Source organism: Cyanistes caeruleus, chromosome 10 (assembly GCF_971803275.1).
Source record: "Cyanistes caeruleus chromosome 10, bCyaCae1.hap1.1, whole genome shotgun sequence".
NCBI lineage: Eukaryota > Metazoa > Chordata > Aves > Passeriformes > Paridae > Cyanistes > Cyanistes caeruleus.
Window position 1 is genome coordinate 9696143 of NC_141710.1, and position 16076 is coordinate 9712218.

General features: G+C 40.1%; 1 protein-coding gene across 10 annotated transcripts in view; it reads right to left on the bottom strand.

Moving 5' to 3' along the window:
- Positions 1-103: 103 nt before the first annotated feature.
- The window catches only part of SPHKAP (SPHK1 interactor, AKAP domain containing), a 64431-nt gene continuing 48458 nt past the window's right edge, over positions 104-16076 (bottom strand). For 9 of the 10 annotated variants that reach the window (XM_023933191.2, XM_023933193.2, XM_086844893.1 and 6 more), the window contains 7 exons: positions 15128-15383; positions 11122-14857; positions 7600-7779; positions 5670-5756; positions 4608-4660; positions 4339-4523; positions 104-2303 (listed from right to left, as the gene is read on the bottom strand). In XM_023933191.2, coding sequence (XP_023788959.2) covers positions 2160-2303; positions 4339-4523; positions 4608-4660; positions 5670-5756; positions 7600-7779; positions 11122-14857; positions 15128-15383 — 4641 coding nt within the window. In that variant the 3' untranslated portion in view covers positions 104-2159. The remainder of the gene's footprint in view (positions 2304-4338; positions 4524-4607; positions 4661-5669; positions 5757-7599; positions 7780-11121; positions 14858-15127; positions 15384-16076) is intronic. The other variant, XM_023933195.2, reaches the window with a different exon arrangement.

Consider the following 16076-nt stretch of genomic DNA (forward strand, 5'->3'; position numbering starts at 1 on the left):
TGAGAAGCAGAGTTTGAGAACCTCCAGGCATGGCAGGCAGATATTTAATATAGCAAAAAATCTATAGCTCATTTGTGAACTTTTTAGGAAGGCAAAGAGGACACACATTGTAACGTAAATTTATTTCTGAATAAATTGCAACATTAAGAACTACTGTACAGAGAAACTGCATCACACTGTTACAACTCTGTCATGATATTTGTGCTTTGTAAACATTTATTCCATCACAACAAAAAATTGTATACTGACAAATAACTCTATTTGGTTTAAAAATAAATACACCTTCCCATTTATTCACTCAAACAAAGCACTTTAAGTCTATAATTCTCGGTGCTTTTCACTAGCTCTCAGCCTCAGAAATGCTGAGCATTCAGAGTTGCTACTCAGTGGGAGTTACAGACACTCAGCAGTTCTTAGGGGCTGGCCCAGTGACCCCAGTTATGTTCAGTGCTTGCAATAAATTGACCTTTATTTTGACTGTAAAGCAGCCTCTCCTCTTCTGTTTATACTGCAGAGTAGATTGAGAATTACTCACATTATTTAATGTTCCACATTAGATTTTGATTCACTAACAATTTGTATTTTGTAACAAATAAGTGATGCAATCATGCAAGTTTTGTAATGGTTTTAAAGATAAAACTGAGAATATGGCTCTTTTTCATAAATTATTTAAAACTACTTCAAAATTTTCAAAAATATTTAGTGCAAAAGGATAGTTTTTTTCCAAGAAATATTACAGAAGCATATACTGTTATATGGAAAATAAAACTTCTCTTAAATATTTTTTTTCTTGGGAAAAGCAGGCAGGTATTCTATTCCTCTATTTGGGTAGAGAGATGAAAAGTAAGTATTTTCAGAAAAACAAATTGCAGAAGAGCTGTGATGTCATAAGTTGTTTTTACCTTTAAATTCACACCCAGTCTCTTTGGCAGAGTTGAGAGAATGTATTACTAAGTGCACAATACCAACAGATCATCTCAACAGGACGATAGCAGAGTATATCTTATCAAACAGTTAAAGAAATGTTATAGGAATGTGAACTCTCACATATAGTCCAAACAGTTATCTTCAAAATGAACATGTATGTCTGCTGAAATTTTAACAAACATTTTGCTTTTTTGCAAGTTACAAAAATTAACATTGAAATTTTTAGGACAAGATGGTGCTCTTTTCAGATATGTATTTCTTCACCTCATTAACAATTTATTCGATTACACTAAAATTAAAATAGTACTTTTTTCACTGCTTTTAACTGATATATATAGATTGTTACATAGTGCTTTCAACAGAATCACTTTAGGTAACAATTGTACTATCATGATTCCCTTTGCCAGGCAGGGACACTGAGGCACAGAGGTGAAAATGACTCGCCCAAGGTTGCAGGGCTGGGGCAGGACAGGGCTTGAGAACTGCTGCCTTGGCTCACAGAGCTGTGTGCAGGAATCTACCAGGTGTGGCTATACTGAACTGCACTGCTTCCCAGGGAAAAGGAATCAGTTTTTTAAGGACAGTAACTGAGACTGGATTTTATTCCTTTGGGAAGGTTGCAGTAATCAGGAACAGCTATGGAAGAGAAAGAAACACATGGGAAGAAACTAAAATGTGTTTTCAGCAGCTTTTTGTTGTGTTGTCTCAACTGCAAAGGTGTTAAGTGTTCAAAAGCTTTTACCCCTTAGCAGATTAGGGAGATTTCAAAAAACACATAAATATTACTTATCTAGGGACAAGGGTGTCTCCAGGCATTCTGAAACACACTCTGCTTCTAACAGTTAAACTGTACAAATATCAGTGTTTTAAAACTGAATGTTAGGGTACTATCCCATTTTACCTGACTTAATCAAATTGATGAAAATGGAATATATTAGATAATTAAGCCTTTACTGTGTAGTTCATTAATTCAGAAGGCTAAAAATCCATCCCCTCATAGTACAGTGCATCCTATAGCACAACACGTCAAGAGTCCCTCATGACACAGAAAGACACAATAAACACAGGTTCACTTTGCTCCTGGGTCAGTTGTGGCACAGACTTGTGCTGTTCTTGTAGAGTTTGTACATCTTTGCACATTTTGTTCAGTGATGTTCAGAAATCAGAGCGTTACACAAACCACTGCTTATTTAAACTGGAATAAAACAGTAAAGCTGAACCAGTGAACTTCATTAACCCAATTCAAGCAGCCAATCAAACAGGCTGGGTGTGATCTCTCTGCCCTCCTCGCTGAGCTTGCAGTACTGTACCACGGCTTGGAAGATATCCCCCACTTTCCAGGACTTCCGCTGAACTAACTGCACGACATCTAGAAACTAAATAAAAATAACCACAGTGAAATACACTCAGGATCTGGTGAACATTTCCTAAGGTTTTGTGAAATGCATGCACACAAACCCCTGTTAGCCCACCCTTTGTAAATGCACAGCTGTATGAAGGAGTGGACACTTCTTAGTGCACAGCAACATCAACGTTCTTGCTATTTATGAAAACTTCATTTCTCAAGTTCCATAGCTCCCCAAAGACTGATGGGCTCTCATGACATTTTCTAAATTAACTGCTTCTGTCAATTATTTCTTATTTATTGCAATAAGAATAAAAATAGACAAAGTCAGTTTGATAAAGGATCACTATTTGCCATATTAGCAATAACTCATTGTCAAAAACATGGAAGTGTGATTATCCATCTTAAATTTTTTTTGCATTACCACTAGCTATATTTCACTTTATATTTAATTTTCTGTATTTCCATATGCACATCCCACAGTATTTTAAATATTGAAATAGTAATGGTGAGAGGGAATTCTGTGTAAAATGTTGTCACATGAAGACATTTATCACAGTTGTGTTTTAAACACAGTATCAGCATTTGTATTTTTTTTTTTTAATTTCCAGAGAAACAAGAGATTAAATATACATTCTTAAGCAGCTGTTAAAAAAATCCTGAGTTTTGTCCACTTGGTACTTAATAATGGGTTTCACAGGGTCATCCATCTGGTCCCTTTTTCTTCTGAAGCACATAAATGAAAATCAAAGCTTTTCACTTCTTTGAATTTCACAATAATTAGTTTGCTCCTTCTGTTTCCAGTTTTAAAGCACAAAAGAAAAGATTGTGTCTCTAGTTAGTGTAGCTGTCTGCTATTTACATACCGCAGCCTAAACTTTTAATATGTATTTTAATGATATTTAATAGGCACGTGATTTCCAAGAACGCTGTTGTAGGCAGGATGTGCTTCATTATTCTCTAGTGTATTTTTGCAATTGAATTAACTGTTTGCCAAAGCACATGGGTAAAGCTGACAGCTGTTTCTTTAATTAGATGCAATTTGGACTGTTGCTGTTGAATGCATTTTAAATTATGTTTATGATTCCCAAATGCATGTACTCAAGAAAATCAAACAATATCTCTGCTACTCAAAATGATCTTCCCATAAGAGACCAAAATACTGATTTGTAATACTTTTTTCATTAATTGACTTAAATACTAACATGTTTTTAAGTCTTAAAGCCTATAAGCTCTCTTGCTGATCTTGGAAATGTGGTTCTTTTGGTCCTTCCTGAAATGCTGTGGTTGGTATTTGGTGGGGTCTATAAAGGAGCACCAGCTGATCATTCAGGAATAGAGAGTTTGCACTTGTGGCTGTTTTGGACTTCAGTGTTGCTCCTGGCTCTGGCTTGGACTAACACCTCAGCAGGTTTCTCAGTGGTCTGTGTCTGTCCACTCTCTCTGGAAAGAGATTTCTGTGCTCATAAGCTGTATCCCCAGCTGGAGCAATTTATGAACAGCTGGGTACAAGTTCAGACCAACCTGAGGCAGCTGTAATTGGCATTACAGGCAAGGCAGTACAAGCATAAGGACTGAAAATCTTAAGTCCAAACAATGTCTCACATTATAGTGACTAAGTAGCAGAACATTGTACTTGTGATGTTAACACACAAAGGTTTTTTATTCTTATTTTTTACACCTTTGTACTTGAACTCCATGTAAACCATGTGCAGCCTTTCAAATGCAGCCACATAAAGGATTCTGTCAATTCTGCCTTGGGCATTAGTATTTAATGTATCATTAATGCAAAAAAGGGAATAGATTTGTCAAAGCATGCTATAGAGACTTTGGAGAAGGTCTCATGGTGACATTTTCTTATGCCATAGACAATCTACTACATGTTTCACATACCTTAAGCTCTGATACACCTGTCCTCTCATTCCTTTCTTTCATAAAAAGCATAATTGCCATCTTGCTGTAATGAAGATGCTTTTGCATCTGCTTTTAAGCTCAATAACTTCAGTAAATCATAACTGCTACAGGTATGTAGACATTAATAGTATGCCCGTATCTGTAAACACTACCTTTTCAATTCTGTTTTCCTGAGATTTCTTAAAATAGATAGTTGGAATTCCAAGTTCAGAAGCAGCTATCCACTGCAAGGTGGCTCTCAGCTCCACATCAGGGCACTCTGGTTCCAGATCAAAGTTTATCACCAGGAGGTCCTTTTGACAGTTGGCTGTTCCCACTGAAAGCTCAGAAGTACTTTCTGGAAAAGTAATCCCACCAGTTACTGTGCAATTACTTGTGTTATCTTCAAACTGTATGTTTTAATTGATATGGTTCAACTTACCCTCAGTGTTTTCTGTCTGTTCTTTAAGGAAAACCTTTTCTTCTACTAATTCACTTAGAAACAAACAACAACAAAGCTTATTAGTCATACTTAGGAACAGTCTACAATATTGCTTCATGATGAATAAACTTCTCCCTCAATGCAAGACCTAGAAAACTGCAAGAAAAAGGTTACATAGGATGAAACAATAAAATGCTGAATTTATTTCATTATTTAATCTGTGAATCAGGAAAAACTGAACTGCAGCATTTTTCCGTAGCAGGATGAAGTACTTGTATTAGTTATGTCACGTATTACGTTTCACCAGGACCTGTGTATCTTTACAGTTCACATAATGACAAGCAAACGACATTATGGTAAGACACAGCAAGTCTCATAACCTGGGTGGAAATGCTGAATTTCCAATGTCTGTAATTTGCTGTGACAATTTTTTGATGTCACTGACTTCAGGAAGTTCCCATGTTCAGTATGTGATGTACAGTCTGTATGTTTGTGCAGTGGATGTGCCCTGGCTGCATAATGACATTCACCAGCTGGCAGCTTGTACCAGGATCTTTAGGCAGGATGTACTCGCACATCTCTTGATAATTGAATTGCATGTTCAGTAGAAACATTCCCAGAAACAATAGGTAAGATGTACTGTGGGCCAAATTATTATTGTTATTAGTATTGGAAAGAATGCTATTGGGTTTTTTTAAAACAGCTTTTAATTGATCCTTACTTGCTTGACCTTCCTCGGTATTACAGTAGAGTTTTGATAATATTTGAAGTTATTCAGAGAAGAAGGTTCAACAACAGAAAACTGATACCATGGAGAACTGTCTTTTAGACAGGGTGGTTGATGGATCTGTGTTCTCAAGAGATCCACCTGACTGGGTTTTCCTGTAATTTTTCACTGTCTGGTGGCCTCACTCTGCACAGACACCTGCATGTGCTTTTCTCTGAAACCATGGGCAGGCACAGCAGCAGGTGCAAAGCAGGGCTTGGCACGGTTTTGGTGGCGTAAATGATTTGCAGTTAAAATTGGACTAAACATCAAGTCTCACTTCAGTGACTACTTACTTAATCATAGGAGAAGATGGCACGTTCTCCTGATAAATTTCCAGGTCCATAATGCCAAGACTGCTAGCTGTACTGCTGTTGCCATTGCTGACAAAGCAAAAGTTTAAGTATTAGTGCCAAGCTGTGCTGAACATGTCTCCATACATCTTCTAAAAATTTATTTCTGTACAAAGCAAAGTGGGGAGGAGCCCTGTTCCATAAAATCAATTGTGCTCAGCAAGTGGTTCCCTGAATGAAGCACGCTAGTCTGCAGAAAATAATGAGGCTTTTATTAAAATAGTTCTAGGTTGAGCATGTATCAAGTGCATCAATGCATCAAGGGATGCTGTAAATTGGAGGAAAAAAAGGTGGGCTCTCTTCTTGTGAATGGCTTATGCAATGAACACCTGGCCTCAAAATAAAACTAAGTCTGCCCAAGTCCTTGAAAAGAAGGATTAGCGGGTACAGAGATGTCCTGCAAGAAACCTGCAAAGATCCAGCTCCCTCTGAACATGGGGAGTTCAAGCACTGGCTGCCCATCATACACTTACCTGTAGGGTGAGTCCACATGGGTAACCATGCAGCAGTTTCAGGGTATCACATCATACCCCAAATACTGTTTGGGATCTGATGGAACCCACAGATACAGAGATGGCCCCTCATGTTTCTGACTACTCTGAAAGACTGAGATTTTAATCAAAGCCAATGCTCATTGGGACCACAAATACACAGAAGCATTCTCTTTGGCTTCTTCACAAGGATGAAGTAGCACACTTGAGGATATTTGGAAAAAATATTACCAGTTCACTTTATAACATCATTATAAATGTGACAGTGAATGTTTATGCAGATACTGTAATAGTCTCATGGACAGGTTTTGAATTTGCTGGCCGCAACTCAATTGCCATGAACAAATTCTGTGTGGCAAGTCATGGTGAACCACTTAATTTTTACTGGAAAACAAACTAATAGTATTTCCCCTACATTAGAAGGATTGATTAGACAGTTCCTTTCCCTGTCAGAATGTTCTGAGACATTGTCAGCATGCCATACATTCAGACTTGCTGTAGTAATTTCTGTTCCAGTACAGAGCTGAAAGGTGCAATACTTCAGCTCCCTCAGACCAAGGACTTTGTTAAAGGTTGATACTGTAATAGCAGGATGAATGTTCAGCTGCACTGACAGCCATGTTTTGTTCAGTAATTTCAGCCAGCCAACAGTGCTTTCTGACAGAGATTCTTTTTTTTCCCTGCTTCATTACCATAATGTCTTCCCTCCTTGTCATCTTAATACTCAAGAGAAAGATGTAATTACTTGATAATATTTTAAAATATAGTCTAAGAGCATGTGAAGGAAAAACCTTACTCAGTTTGATGCTGTGAAAGGGCTGAAGTCAAACTACTATCACTCTATATGAACTCCAAGAACTAAATAACGTTTTCAAACATTTGTCCTGACTTGAAGTGGAACAAAATGAGCACATAGTAGTAGGAGCTCTTGAATTTATGTCTACATAGGGAAAAAATGGTCATCCTCTGTTAATTTGCGACCCTTTGCCAGTCTAAGCAGATCAGGGCTCAATATTTGTTCTCAGTGCATGGATTTCTGATGGGAATGGCAGTCTTGTCAATTTTGGCTAAGGAGGTGCCAAAATAAACATTATGCAAACAGCAAATAAAAAAAAAGACTGTAGCAATTAGCTTGTCCAGTGGCATTTTTGCTGAGACACTTCAGTGGTGCCAGGAGGTTTTTTCTTTGTCTGAATCGAGTTACTCACCAATACTAAAAAGACCTGGCTGAGAAGCAGAATGTAGGTAATTTTTTTCCCTTATTAAAAAAAATCAAGAGATAAAGTCTGCCATTAGACTCAAGCTGTTGCCTCTCACTGCTGATGCAGGGTAGGCTTGGTGGGCAGACCACACCCTACAGTGAGCAGAGACAAGGTGGGTACCTCAGGGAGCGCTCGCTGAGCTGCAGGTAGCTGCTTGTGTCATCAGGATTGTCCTCATCGTTGGCAAGCTGGGACCAGCTGCCAGTGCTTTCTTCACTGCTGCTGAGATGGGCTGGAAATTCTTCAGCTGTTTTTGTCTCTCCTATGATTTCAGCATCCGATCTGCTCTGAGGACTGTTGCTGGCAGGATGATAGGGAAGGCACATTGATATTGTAATATAGGCAAACTAACTGGTGCCACCAATCTTCAGGCAATGCTGCTCATTAAAGTCAACCAAGCTGCAGAATTACAGACATGCAAAAGACTGGACAAGCTTATAATTTATACATAGAGTCCAGTAGAACATATGGCCTGAGATGCTCTTAGAAAAGGACTTTCTTATGACTGCTATAAATAAACACAAAACCTAGATTTAAGTATACACAGAAAAGTTTCAGCTTTAACAAAAACATTTAGCATATATAAAAAACCTAATCACTGTAAAGGTTTATTGCTTAACACACTTCAGTCAATCAGTGGTTGAAATATGTGGTTTATGTTACTGCAGAATGACAGCACCTCTTGGAAATATATATTGCTGCTAAATCCCTGTCCTGCTAATGGGTGAGTAATGGGTTTCTTGACAGGGTTTTCTACTTTGTTAAAATTGTAGATCCCAAAGAAGTGAAAGTAGGAAAGCATTGTGGGTTGTGAATCACTAATGACTCTGAGTCTGCCATGTCCCTAGGATCTTCATTTCCTGGGCTGGGGAAGGACAAAATAGTGCAACAGTCAGAAACCAGACTGAAGATGGAGTCCAGACTGAGTTTAGAAAGTACAGGGTTAAGGGGAAAATGCTTTCTAATTCTGCACATTTGACATGTCACACACGAGTGTATGCCACATATGTGTACATGTACTCCCAACAAACACACACAGAAACAAAAAAAAGAAACTGTATTTTTGCTAAGTTTTTAGAGCTAAACTGGGCTTTTGATACAAAGAAAAATAATAATTAATGCCTCCAATAATTATATCACTGTAGTGCCAGAATAACAAGTAAAGCAAAACTGTAGTTTTATTATATTCACTGGATAGTCTGCATTTGCAATTTAGGATTAAAGCAATGTTATGTTCTGTGCTGACAATCCTCTGCAGAATCTCTCTAGAGAAATTCTTGCCTTCAGACCTTTATCTGTAGTTATGGTTAAGGCATCTGTCTTCAGTTAAAGCAGGAGATCACTCCAGAAATTCTACTGCTCCTGAGTAATTACCTTGATTAGGCATACTGATACTGAGACAATATCATTGTGGGTATCTCTTTTTGCCAAGCTCTCACTCTCAGAAGTTGCTGCATTAATGCTGGATGACAGAGAGATGCAGCCTGTGCAGGGAGAATGGGACTTGCTTGCCTGGGGCTCTGCTCCCCCTGGCAGTCAGCTCTGCCAAACCCCTGTGCCTGTCACCCCCGAGCCCCTGGGCCCAGGACTCTGCCCCTGCACTCTCTGACTCTTGGGCACTGAGCAGCCAGGCCACAGGGCAGGGGTGTTATTCAGGTTCTTAGTACAGGACAGGTAGCTCCTGATACCTGGTCCAAAACGCAAGAGATTTGTGTGGGCAATGTCTCTTGGCATTTTTGGTTTTGTTTGATTCATTATGCAATTACATCTCACACCAGCGATGCTTTGAACTGACAGTTCCCCACTTGTGAACAGTCACTTGGAACAGTTTCTGTGTAACTGTGACAGGACTGGCTCTGTTGCACTGCCTACGTACAAAAACCCAGCTTTTTTTCATTGCTGAAGGCTTGCATGGCTTTTTTTTCCCTAATTGACTCTATGTCTGCTTGATATTTTGCCTGGAGTCCTATATGCCTGTATCTGAACTAGCAAGTAATTTCATGCAGTAGGAGTGGATCAAAGCAATTTCTACTGATATTTTTATAGCTCCATTACATATATTTTTAGGTTTTCACTTCAGCCTAGATTTAGTCCAGACAGCCATGCAACAAATGGTTCAGATCTGTGTGAAGAAGCACTGGAGGCTCTGCCTTCCCAGCAGGGATACGAGCACATCTGGAGAGCACTTGGGCAGCTTCCATTTGAGATTGCTTTGGAAGGACTCTGCATTTCACACTTCAGATGAGGCCAATGGATAGAAATGGAGACAAGGTGAACCAGAACTGCACGGCATTGCTGAGCCAAGATGCTCAGGCAGGTGTAGCCCCTGCTTACTAATTCTGCCCTACCAACCCTATTGCTTTATCCATGTCATAGCCATGTTGGGAACTCTGCTTCAAAGGCAGAGGAAAAGTTATAAGAGGGCTCGTAAACTGCAAAAATAACTTCATTTTCAAGCAGTCAAGATTCCAAATAAGTGAATTTCTATATTTATCTTACTAAAAGCAGGTTGCATTTTAAGGAAGAGGAAGATTAGCGCAGGAGAGTCAGTATGAAAGACTAGTGACACCACGGTAATTATCCACCTAATTGCTGCCATACACAGGAAAGTCTTACAATCTATCTACCTGCTCACTTCAAGAGAGAAAAAGTGAAAAAAGTGAAAGCACTTGTGCTTTCTCACTTCAAGCAGAGCTCTGTCAAATGCCAAAACACAGCACTGCCTAGAATAAAATGAGCTCCAAAATGGTTTCTAACACTATCACCTGCACTCTTTCTGCCACTCTGAAATAATGGGGTGCTGCAGTGCTCCCAGAGACTGGCAGTTTAGATACCACTCAAGTAATAGATATGATGAAGTACAGTGATAAAGAGGCAATGCCTTGAGAGAGCATTCCCTTCACCTCAGAGCACCCACAGCAATCCTCTGCATTTGCACTGCACTCTCATGCTGGCCCACACTTTACCTTAACAAAAGCAAGCTGCACATTTTCTTACAAAAGGAGTACAGCTGTACTGAGAGGGTGATAAACTGTGATGTAAACGCCATGAAATGACATTAAAATAAAATGCTCTTCTTTTCCCTATCTGAATACTAACAGAGAAGTCTTGAACTAAGAGGTGAGGGCTACTTTTATTCTTGTATTTCTTTCACTAAAGAATTTTTATTATTTGTAGCTCCTGACCGTAAACACAAAGTTAAACTTCAAGCTCTTAGATGTCTGGTCTTGTTTCCAGGTACACAAAGCATTACCTGCAACAAGCATAGCAGAGAACTACAGGTCAAATCCTGCTATCTTCTGTTATACAATAGCACTGATTTTTATCTGTTTTTTAGTTCAGATATCAGCCTGCGCTAAATAAAAGTTTAAGCTTCATCTTTCCTGTCTTATGTGTGACTTAAATCTGTAGAGAGAGAACTTGTCTGTGTAGTATTAGATTTAAATCTTAAAACCATAATGTCATATTCAATACAAGTTTTCTCCAGAAAGTACTACTGTGACACAATTGGTGGTTTTATGCCAAAAGAAACCTGTAGTCAAAACTTAGCCTGCTTATCTTATTCCTTTATCAAAATAATTTTTACTGGGAAAATGAACCAAAAACCAAAGCAATGTGCTGATTTGCTGTTTTGTCACTTACCTATTTACTGGGGAACTGGGAACCATGTGTTTCCCATCCAAAGCTTCTGGAGGCTTTTCTTTGCTTTGATGCCCCTTTCCAGATGAGCCACATGAAGTTAAGGACTCAGAGTCTTTGTCTGGCTCATCTCGTTGATCAGTTTCTATCTGAATTAAAGGCACTTCCCTGAGCTGTCCTGCAGGGAGGCTTCCAGGGCTCTTCACATGCTCTTTTTTCTCATCCAAGTTTATTTCCTCCACTGTGGGTTTTGGCAGTATCTGGGTTGTGCTTTGGGGATGTTTGCTTTCCAGCACATGTTCTCGGCTTGTATAATCAAAGGAATCCTGCTGGACAACAATTAAACTTTTGCCGCTTTCAACAATATTTGCGGCCAGTCTTTTTGCATATTGTTCCACATGTGGTGGAGAATCACTGTAAAACTGCTCTGCCTCTGTAGCCTCTGCCTCATCTGCTATGATTTTGTTCTTGCGCATCAGTGACTCGATAGAACTGGCCCATGTCTCGTGGATCAGCATGTCTGTGATCTGGTCAGTCTTGCCTCTCTGGTACAGGCACGAGTCAGACTTGCAGAGCCCTGCAGAAGCCACGGTACTGACAGGCTGTACATTTAAGGAATCCTGGCGATGGTGGGCGAACCCATCTAAGGAATTTGCTTTAATTGGGACGTTCACTGTAAGCCTAGATCCTGAGGACCTGCTGTCGGGCATGGACGACTGCCTAAAGCAGAAAGGTGACCGTAGAGAGGGTGCCAGCAAACTGCCACACCAGTCCTTTGAATTCCGAGAGGATGATGGATTGTCTTTATTTTCCTTTTCGATTTCTCTTAGCATATACCTATAAAACTCTTCTGTTATACTTTCTGTGCTGGACTGTTTGGATGGGCAACTTGGTCTTACATTAAGATGGCCATTTTTCTTGGCTACCTGTTGTAAGGCAGAAGTTAAGATATTGTTCGCATTTTTTCCTGCATAATAATCCAGTAATAAATCAAAACCTCTTCCTTCATTTTCCATCTGGTTCACCATAAATCTTGAAAATTCATCTGTAATACTTTCACAACTAGACTGCTTTGAGACAGAACTCGTCTGGCTCAGCGAGTGACCAAAGCTGTTCATGAGACCTAGGGTATTGAAAGAGGCTTTGGAATCTGAGTCCTCCTCTGGTATGCTCTCACAGCTTGAGGCTTTAGCTCGGCTCCACCTTTCACAGTGCAGTCTGTTCCTGGGGTGGTTTGGACCTTGCCAGATGCTATCAACCATGGAGAGTTCGGTAAGGTTCATGATCTTGGCAGCCACTTCATTTGCAAAGAGATTGACTGAATCTGGTGTGTCCTCAAGGTTTATAGATTCATCTACTACCCGATTCATCAACTTTTCCTTTAGCTCAGGATGCTCATCTGTTTTTCTTTTGATCTCACTAAGCCGAGGTGCCCTGTGCTTCCGAACCACAGAACCATTGGTATGGGTTTCCTTCTTCCTTTTCATGGTTCTGCATGATAAACTCTGGGTCATCAGATATTCATTGCCTCTCTTCCATGCACAGAACCAGGGTTGCTTGCCATTTGAATTCTCTAGACAAATGGCAGCTATTTCTGTTGCCATAGAGACAACTGTTTCTGCCAATTCTTCTGCAAAGTCTGTTATACAATATTTGTCCCTTGAATTTTTCACCTGTAGCGCAGGCTGAGAAGGAAGCAAGACATGTTCTTTGTTTCCTAACAAAGACAAACTAAGCTGAACATCATTATTTAGCACAGGATCACACTTAATCTTGGCTTGGTTTTCTGTATTTATGGTGGCACTAGAAGACAGCTGTTCTTGAACACCATGCCTGCATTCACTGTTTGCAAAGGTATTTTCTCTGTCTGAAAATGATCTGTAGTCTTTCTTCTGATGATTGTTATTCTGATTTGGGGCTTTGTAACAGTCTCGAGCAGCTCTTTTCAGGTATCTCTTCTTGGGAGATGTTTTTGCACCAAATGTGTTATGCCCTGTATCTCCACTCTGTTCTGAATTCAGTGTGGAACCTTCATTGCTATTTACATCTTTGATACTACTCTTGCAAGTGCCTGTGACCTTTTCAAGATCTTTGCTAGTACTGGTGCTGTAGGATGTACCGAATGGCTTAGAAGCGGAGTGATCAAGGGGGCTCTGTGAAGTTTCACAAGCTGTTCCCAGTGTTGGCCATCCTTCTGCTCTTGTTACTTTCTCTGCCTTTGTGCCCTCAGAAAAGAGAGGAGAACACTCTTCGACTTGCCTTATATCGTTCATTTTCTTGCAAGTGAAATATATTATATTAAAAAGCAACTCATTTGCAGTCTCTGTGAAAATGTCTTGTGTACTTGAGCCATCCTCTGAATGGACTCGTAGCTGTCTCTTCTTCCTAACCTCTTCCATAGAATGTCGTAGAATAATATTGGATAAGTTTTGTGCAAGTTCATCCCTGATTACTCCATCAGCACGTGGAATATGTGGTCTTGCTGCTGTTTCAATGATTTTCCCATTTATGGATTCCATAAAATGCCCCACATTTTTGTACGTGTTGGGTTTTGTAAGAATTACGGACGCCTCTTTGAGAAGTGCCTCTGCAATGCTCTCATTCAGCTTCTCCATGCTGCTTCCTACAGCTAAGCTGCAATGCAGAGTAATGGCTGCAGAAGCCTGGGCAGCAGACAGAAGTCCACTGGAAGTTGCAGGGTACTTCTCCTCCTTTGTTTCTCCCAGGCCACAGATGGCTACAGCACTTGCTACTTGAGTCATGCCACAGAGCGCAGATGGGAATGAGTATTCTGTGCCAGCACAGTTGTCAAGGAGCTGTGAGGATGCTGCGTGCACCTCTTCATTAGCAACCACTCCACTTCTCCAGTCTGTGACTTCCTGGTCCCGGCGGAATTTTTCTGCAGCCTGGGGACTGGAAATGGTTCCAATGACACTGGCTGCACAAGCCAGAGCCACTTCCAGTGCACTTTGGTCATGTCCGTTTGAATGCTCTTCCTCAAAGTAATCTGAAACCTCAGCAGAGCTTTCTGCCTCAGCCCAGTGGCTCAGGCTGGGGAAGGCAGACCCTGGCCAGTCAGGGACATTCTCAGAACTGTCTGGACTTTGCACTATGACGATCTTTGGAAGTTCATTCCATGACCGGGAAGCAGATACATCTTCTGACTTACAGGAGCTTCCTACAGAAATGCTGACTGCAGCCTCTTCACTGAAACTTGGTCGAGACTGTGACAGCCTAATGAAAGCATCCTGCAGAACAGATTCTGCTAAATTTGTAGCATACTGACCTGTGGTTGCCTGCTCGTTCTGGGAGGGAGGATCAGTTTTCCTGATACCTGTGCTATCTTCCCCATCTGTCTTGCTGCTGTGTTTCATTGTGGGGTGACCCTGAGGCTCCAGCTCCTCTTTAGCCATTTTGGTTACAGATACATCTTCTAACATGAGTGCTGAGTTTTCAACCCCACTAGTCAAATCAGTACTAAATGATGAAGTACCTTTTTCAGTTAATTCCTTCTGCCACAGTATTTCCTGGTCTGACTTATCTTCAGGTCGTGAGATGCCATCTTCAGCCACAACATTCACAGTTTCAGAGACCTGAGTAGCTGCATTATCTTTATTACTGCAGTTCCCTTCAAGAATGAGTGGCAACCTGGCTTTTCTATAGTGAATGTTTTCAAGTCCCTTTCCTTTATTTTTTTTGACATCTGAAGATGCTTCTGAAACATTTAACTTTTCATGACCTGTTGAAAAAAATAAAAAAAATAGTTGTAGAGTAACTTATGACTTTTAAAAGAAAAGAGCTGCATAACTTTGCACTCCATTACTACTCTGTAAAAGTACTGCACAGCCATGTACCCTGTCTTTGAACAAAAATTTAAAAATATGAATGGCTGTCCATTTTCTAAATTACACATGCATGAATTTACAGCAAGTGCAAATTCTGTCAGCATTGCTATAGCTGTTTTGCAGTACGAACAACAGCAGGATTATGTTTGCCCCCCTGCTTTTACCAGCTTTATATTCATCAGCCTCGTTGTCATCCTCGAGGTGCTCGGAGGCTGTGAGGAAATCTTCTTCTATTGAGGACACGGAGCAGTTCGTGTCATCCTCAGGCTTTAGGACACGAGTTTCTATCTGCAGCTGCCTCTCCTGAACGAGCTCAAGTCCAATCAGAAACTTGTTTATTTCAAAAATGATGCAGCTTGTGCTGTTCCTCCTGTCCCCCCTTGCACACTGAACCAAGCAGACATCTGCCAGCCAAGGACACTAGAAGGGAAAAGAATCTCAGTTATTCAATTAAAATATAAAACTTATTTTAAGCTTCCCTCTCTATAAATATCTTGGGAATGTTCTGTTGCAAAGATGCAATACGATTTGTCATTTCAATGTTAGTAACAGTGTGTGGTTACACATATGCCAAAATAAGATTTCTTGGACTGACAGCTTTTGGTATACAAGTGTTTTAGTAGAGAACCTAGCTGTATCACAGGGGATACTTGGCAATTTTGTTGAAATTCCCAAGTTGTTTGTTTTCAATCAACTTGCTGTTTTAATGAAAGAGACTTATTTGATGTTAGTCATCTGACATGCTGTTATTAATGGCCTCACGCTACCCGGTATTACCTCTCTAGAGGGAATTGTTTGTAGGCATAATCATTCCTGTTGCAATGCTTGTTTGAAGACAGCCCTGTAAATACTGGCTGATAAAATTGTAAAGAGCAGGTCACCTCTAGATGTTCCAACAGACCATTTTTTAAATAATGTTTTCTTTTGTTTCTTTGCTGCTCTTCCTCTCATTCCCTCTTTGTCCAAAGCCCCATTATTTCAGGCCAATACAACCTCCCACTGGAAATGGGGCTCCAGTGCATAATGTGCTCAGCCTTTATATAAAACTGCCTTCTCTAGAGAAGCTGTACAATTAAGTTGAAAGTTGGACAGAAACTGAGAGAAAGGAACTCT